The sequence below is a fragment of the Lissotriton vulgaris genome, chromosome 10 (genome assembly GCF_964263255.1).
Source record: "Lissotriton vulgaris chromosome 10, aLisVul1.2, whole genome shotgun sequence".
Taxonomy (NCBI): Eukaryota; Metazoa; Chordata; class Amphibia; order Caudata; family Salamandridae; genus Lissotriton; species Lissotriton vulgaris.
The window spans coordinates 114,417,406-114,424,509 of NC_141698.1; the positions used below are offsets into that span (position 1 = coordinate 114,417,406).

The 7,104-nt window shown below is 40.9% G+C and overlaps 1 protein-coding gene across 2 annotated transcripts in view; it reads left to right on the top strand.

Moving 5' to 3' along the window:
* The window catches only part of LOC147684791 (importin subunit alpha-5-like), an 86,737-nt gene extending 80,347 nt beyond the window's left edge, over nt 1-6,390 (top strand). For both annotated transcript variants that reach the window (XM_086940652.1, XM_086940651.1), the window contains exons 8-11: nt 262-495; nt 2,585-2,767; nt 3,756-3,905; nt 5,941-6,390. In XM_086940652.1, coding sequence (XP_086796778.1) covers nt 262-495; nt 2,585-2,767; nt 3,756-3,905; nt 5,941-6,036 — 663 coding nt within the window. In that variant the 3' untranslated portion in view covers nt 6,037-6,390. The remainder of the gene's footprint in view (nt 1-261; nt 496-2,584; nt 2,768-3,755; nt 3,906-5,940) is intronic.
* Nucleotides 6,391-7,104: the final 714 nt, after the last annotated feature.

The window sequence follows — 7,104 nt, forward strand, 5'->3', positions numbered from 1 at the left end:
TTGTATTTAACATAATATTCACTTAAGGAGTAGATTAACTGTTGGTGCAACTAGCCCTGGTCTATCACCAACCTACTCTACAATAGTTGAGATCAAAGTGCTGGTTAATGGAAGAGTTTGCTATGGATCCATTGTGTTTTGAAATCTTTCATTCACACGGGTGCAAGGATATCCTGGATCTCATTGCTTATATACAACTTTTTGGCACATACATATTGAGCACCTTTGTCCAACCTAAAAGTACAATTTGTCAATTTCCAGACTCCAGCGCTGCGGACAATTGGGAACATTGTCACTGGAACAGATGTCCAAACACAAGTGGCCATCAACTGCGGCGTCTTGTCCGTCTTGCCGCAACTGCTGCGCCACCGCAAGCAGAGTATCCAGAAGGAAGCGGCATGGGCGTTGAGTAATATTGCTGCAGGGCCCTCGCAGCAGATACAACAGATGATCACCTGTGGCCTGCTCCCGCCACTAGTGGAGGTTCTGAGCAAGGTAATGTTGCACGTGTCCTCTTACTTTGTGATGAGTACTGGCACGTGGCTGCCTCCTGGCATCCTGAAAATAACATTTTCATACCCGAATGAACTATAATGTTGAAAGCTGACTATGCTGTAAAGATTTTTATATTCCAAAGATCACTTTTCAGGCTATTGTAACTTTACTGCCATTTATTGATAGTTTCAGTGTTGGAGGTAATTGTGCTTAACGTGTTAATGCAGTTCACTTAATCACTCGTCTGATTCTGTCGTGGAAACAGTCAAACTAACACACGAGATGGAATAGAGATTTAAGTTGCTGCTTAGTCTCTAGTCTCAGGTTTACCATGTACCATTTGCATGTTAGTATCCCTTTAATGGATGGGAGTATGGTACTATATGAAACTGTACTGTAGGTTGCTCTATGCACCTTAACTTCATTTTCGTCCTGATTACTGGCAAAGTGTTTTTTTTTTTTTTACATGAACTTTAGTGCAACAAGGTAAATGAGTTCTTCACCTAGAGTAACAAAATATCCTTTTTGTCTAAACTAACTTCTTTGCCATAACCTACCGCAAGTTAATGGATTCTGATGGGAAGTCTTATTGTGTATGGCTGCCTGCATCTATCCAATCACCCAAATGACTTACAGCAATGCAAGTTATGTTCAGTTTGGACTGTATATAAGCAAACTGTACAGTAGCTTCCTTACTTTTCTGAGTGACAGTTGAACCGTAACATTTTGTGAGGTGCAATTTCTCTAGCTACAATCTTTCTCTGTAGCTGACAATGTAGCTTTCTCAACTTCCTCCTTAAAATTAGCATTACCAGTATCCAATTTTAAGTGGACAAAACCTGAGCACTAGTGCTTTGATTTAAACCACGATCAGGCTCCCCCCATCATACTGAAGAAAAGTGCTATTCAAATATTCTTTGATCACGTGGACACGCTGCCACCCCTTGAACCTTCTCAAATGGAATAGTTCCTCTGAGGCTGGGGAGTACTTTCAACGTTTTTCTTGAGTATTCTCTCTACCTTAAATTTGCATTTGTCCTACAGTCTAAATGTTAAAATAGAATCCTTTTTTTATCTAGAAAAGACAGCGCGCATGGACAATCTGCTTTAGCAGTTTACTTAAGCTTGCTGTGTGCCTTCTGCTAACAAGAAAAGGGCAACATGTGGCTCAAAGGTTGCCTGATTAACTGGTTAAGTCTACGGTGGGCGACATCTCTAGTAAATGGGTGTCCGATGAAGATCGGAAAAATCCTGTGCTTTGTAACTGGAAGCCCATGAGTTCTGCTCTAGCAACTAGTGAATGCTGGATCACCCCTAGGCAGCCCCTCCACTTGCTAGCTTTGCTCTCAAACACTTGCCTGAGATTGTTTACTAAGACCATGCTGGATGTTTTCGGATGGTCTGGGCAATTTGAGGGTTACTCTGTATCTAGAGCCACATTGGGTTTGAGGCTGAAGTGAGCACATCTGGGGGAATGGGAATTCCTCTTTATTGCAATTACTGTACTCAAGATTCTTGTATGTAATAGATTCAGATATTACATGAAGATTTTGTACTTGGAGCATTTTCATATAAATTTTATTTGTTTGATTAATTAAAATCTTACAAAAAAGCAGAAAACTTTACCAAATTTAAAATTATAAAACAATTGGATTTTCAAAAGTTAGATATATATTTTACACATAAAAAAGAAAAAGAGCTGCATTGTATGACGTCCATATTCACGTAGACTGTTTGGTCATGGAGCAGTAAATGGTCATATGGTGTTCATAGTTCAAGGGCTTGGTGTACCAAATTTCACTCTTGTTATCCTAAACTGTCTAGAGTTGTGCACCAATAATTGTCTAGTTTATACTGTACAACCGTGCAATGCTACACATTTTAAACACTTTAACCACTAAAAAAGTGATAAAAAAATCTGTTATGCAGTTTCTTTTACTTTTCTTGGATGGGAGAACTGCTAATGCATAGTTTAACTTGTTTAAAGAGCACAAACTGTTAAAGGAAATTTTGTGGACTGGGGTGGATATGTCGGGCATCGGTCATTGAAGTGTTTTCACTAAACCATGCAATTGTTCGTTAATCACAGGGTGACTTCAAAGCTCAGAAAGAGGCTGTGTGGGCCGTCACAAACTACACCAGTGGTGGGACGGTGGAGCAGGTGGTTCAGCTGGTCCAGTGTGGCGTGATGGCTCCTTTACTGAACCTGCTCACTTCTAAGGACAGCAAAGTTATTTTGGTCATACTTGATGCCATCTCTAACATTTTCATGGTGAGTAATCTGCAATACAAGTGTACCCAGTATGAATGCTGGCATTGGCCTTCAAGGACCGGTCTCAAATGTATTATTCAGTGCTGCGATACACTATGGTAGGGCAGCGCTATAAAATACTTAACATTGTAGGGATCTGTGTAAGTTTCCTTACAAGTGAATGCATTTTTAGTCTGAAGCTTTAGAGTTTGGGGGCTATTGGGAAATGGGATGATTGGAATAAAAGGCACTGTGCAGTGCATCAATATATTGTGGATCTTCTGAAGGTGAAGGGTGCCATCCTTTGTTCCCCCAGAAGCAGTGTAAAAAGGCTTAGATCGCTGTACATCAATGGTGGTTTGTAAGGGACAGTTTACTGAAGTTCATGATCAAGGCTGCTTTGATGTACCTTCGTGACTAGGGAGGTCTGGGCATGGTCGACTTAAACAGTAGGGGGATTTATGTTTTGGACATTGGTACTAAGCACAATTGGGATTTTGATGATTAGCCTGCATAGGTTAGACTTGGCTAATTGACCTACCTCCCTGTCAAGAGCAGCTGTTTAGTAATTGGCCAATATTGCTTCTCCATCAGCCCACCTTATTTTTTTAGATTTGTTTCCCAGAATAGAGATCAAAGGCCACTCTTTGGGTTCCAGATTTTATACACTAATCAAAATTGCTCATCTGCACAGCATATCAACACTTTTGCAGTGGATTACTAAACATCCTCCATGTGTGTTACATGTCAAAGCTGAAATGCTGACCTTGTGGGGTTTCTAATCCTTTAAAGCATAGTTTTTAGTTTTAAGCGTTGCACTTGTATTGCCATAACTTGCAGCTGTATTTTTCAGGGATGGTTGGTATTGGTTTAAAATCCCAAAACCTTTACTGCTGTAGGAGTGTGCTATAACGAATAAAATGTGCTGACTATTATCTCTCGTTTAAGTATCTTTGCCTTATTTCCAACTGATGCAGTTTCTTTAAAGCTCACTTCCTTTCCTCAACAGGCAGCGGAGAAGCTGGGAGAAGTGGAGAAGCTCTGTTTCCTGGTGGAAGAACTTGGTGGCTTGGAAAGCATCGAAGCACTACAAACCCATGACAACCACATGGTGTATCGCGCCGCTTTGGCACTGATTGAAAAATACTTTTCTTCAGAGGTAGGAGTTTTTTTTGTAACTTTAAGACCCCTTGTCTAGTATGGGTAGCTTATTGACACAGTTTTACCTACATGGTGAAGCTGTGTGTATCTGAGAAGTGCAGAAGAGGAGCAGGGACCACTTATACCGGTAAGCTTTTTCATGGTATCATTTAGTCTTTAGACACTGACCAAATTAAAGTGTTCTATGTTGTACATGGAAGGGCAGAATTAAACATTTGTCCATGTCTCTTAATGTTTCAAATTGACCCTAACATTCTCATGTTTTTATTGTATCTTGTTTTCTGCTGCTCGAATGGGGAATGGCACTCCATTATTCAATGGGATATGGAAGACTCCAATGTTCCCAACTATGTTCAACTTTAATGCACTACCTCTAATGGCATCACTTCATACTGGTCCTCTCTGCTATAGTATTAGCAGTTACAGCTGTTTGGGGGTTTTATTTAATATTTTTGGGGGGCGGAGTAGGGTTAAAGCCTAACTCAACATGTAAAAAGCCACTCTGCAGCGATAACAGCCATTAAATGTGCTCATGAAAGTTATTACCTGGTGAAAATTGGCAACCACGATTTGGTAGGACTCCCTTTCTCTGCTGGTAGTCAACATCAGTTTGTGGAGAAGTGTGGCTCAATGGTTAGAGCGGCAGACCCTGATGCAGAGGTCTAGCCTGGGACCAGGGTTCAATTCCCCGCCTCGGCGGGTCTTGGGCTCAAAATTCCACGGACCTGATAATTCTCGCCTTGGTGCCTCTTCCAATCATTGAGTCCCACTCTGCAACTCTGGGCAATAGCTTGCTTAATCTCCACAACGGCCCCCACAACGCTAAGGATGCCTGGCCTTCCCCCTGGGGGTGCCCAGGAGTGGACGCCTCACTGGGAAAGCCAGGACTGGTTCCACAGCGGTATTCCTACAAGCGCCTTGAGACCCTTGCGGGTGAGTAGTGCGCTATACAAGTATCAATTTACAATTTACAGTTTCTCCAAGCCTACCGGGCAAATAATTAAATTTTTTAAATAAGAATTGTGAGAATGTTAGTCTACACGTGTCTGCTGAAAAAATAAAACCTTAAATTTGTTTGACAATTACTGAACTTCAGAATGAGGCGTAGTCTTGAGGAGCTAGAGTTCAAACATTCCCCATCCTTAGCTTAAGAGTCTTAGAAGGGCTTTCATTTGATTCCCAACTCCGGGACTTAAGTAGGTACAATGCCCTCACTTGCTCTTGATAGAGCATGATTAACTCGTCAAAGTGGCTTTAACTTCTGGAGGTTTGAGATGCAAGCTTTGTTTTGCTGTGAAAGGCTTTACTTGGCATTTTGATAGATTTGAAATGGTATCTGGGCTGCAATTCATTTTGGTGCACTTGGTCCTAAAGTCCAACCTGTGGTAATACCTTCAAATCATAAAATTCTATTTTTTCCAGAGAATTTTTGACCTGGAAGCTTGTGCTTAAAGTTGGTTGGCTTACCTTTAGTTCTCGGAAAAGGAGACCGTCTGCAGATAACTGATCGCTTAATGTGGCATGAACTGCTTTTCACTCCATGGGTAGCTATGAAGCTCAGGAGTAGTGAGACCCAGGTTGTATGAATGGCTTGCAGTGTTAACTCTAAACTGAAGTGAATCTCTTTAAATAGTCTGATTTTGCAATAAGTCTTGCCAACACTTACAGAGCACACTTGGCATGTGGAACTTAGTGCTGCTGGAATCAGAGGGCAAGTTCTTACGAGGTGCAAAGTTGAGTACATAAGTGAGTAATGGGCTGTACATTATTTACCGCCCTTAAATGACAATAGTGCTGTACGACCTATTGGGCATGAATTAAGCTGCTTTTTTTTGTAATACTGCAGTATGCAGAGATTTCTGAGTGCTTCAAAGTAAGTATCTGACGTAATGAGCACCCAGCACTTTAACTGTTTAATTTTTATATTGTCTTTGTAGGCACTTGTCATTTATCATGTATTTGCCTTTTTGTTTAAGTTGCTCAAATCCCCAAACCGACAACTCGAGAGTACTAATCAAACTTTTTCCATGCAGGAGGATGAGGAAGGTGTTGCACTAGAGCCAGAGGCTGGTGAGGAAGGCTACACTTTCAAGTTTTCCAGTGAATCGAAAGGTTCCTTCAATTTCTAAACTGGACCGGAATTGCATCTTGGAACTCTCATGGAAATCGGAATTGTAACGCAAGTGAATCTGCTTGTGGAGCACTCGGCACTTTGATTTTTTTTTTTTTGTCATAGCACTTAAAGATGAGACTTTGTTCTCTCGTAAGTTAATAAAGGTGGTTTTGCATAATCGTGTAATTATTTTGTTAGGAGGGCATAGAAGATAATAAAACTAAGATGTATTTTCCTCATAGAAAAAGATGTGGTTGCCCCAACACCTACCTAGCAGTCTGTGTGGAATGAAAATTAGACCTCATACTATCACTCTAGTTTGCTGCTTTCTTATCCTGCGTCCCTTTGATTAAATCACTCTTCCAATCTGCTTCCAACTTTTCCCCACTCTTAGTCTTTGTATTGGGAAGCTGTATAACTTTCCTGTGTTGCAAACCACTTCAATTATCCAAGAATCCACATTCTGTTTCCTAAATTATAGAACCCAACGTTATTACTGGCTACTGAACCATGTACCTCCAATTCAAAGCATTATTGCGGATGCCAGATTAGTGTTGATCTTTTATCCATTGGAAGGTTCTTGTCTTTTGTACAAACAAAAATTCGATCACAATTTGATTCTAGCATCATGTGACCCATTCTGCAGACTTGCATCATTCTATCCAAATTCTGAGGAGAGGAGTTGGCCTAATGGCTAGGGTGGTCAACTTTGAAACTGGGGAACCGGGTTTGAGGCATCAATGACCCAGAACAGCCTGTGATTCTGGGCAAATCACTTAATCTCCCCGTGCCTAACAAAAATGAATGTTACATGCAACACAACTGGTGCTATGTAAAGTGCTCTGATGCCAGATATTGCACTATATAAAACTGTTTTAAAAAAAATCCCTTTTCCATTGTGCACTGTGAGGTTAAGAGCCCATATGTATAGAGAAGTCTTCTCCATGGTACTTAAAATAACCTGCTTCACCAACGTGCCCAATCAAGATCTGAATCGACTACCAGTGCTCCACTCTTGACCATTTACTTCAACCAAAGAATAAGTATTCTGTCTCTAGGCAGGTCACGATTCCATGGTAGTAGG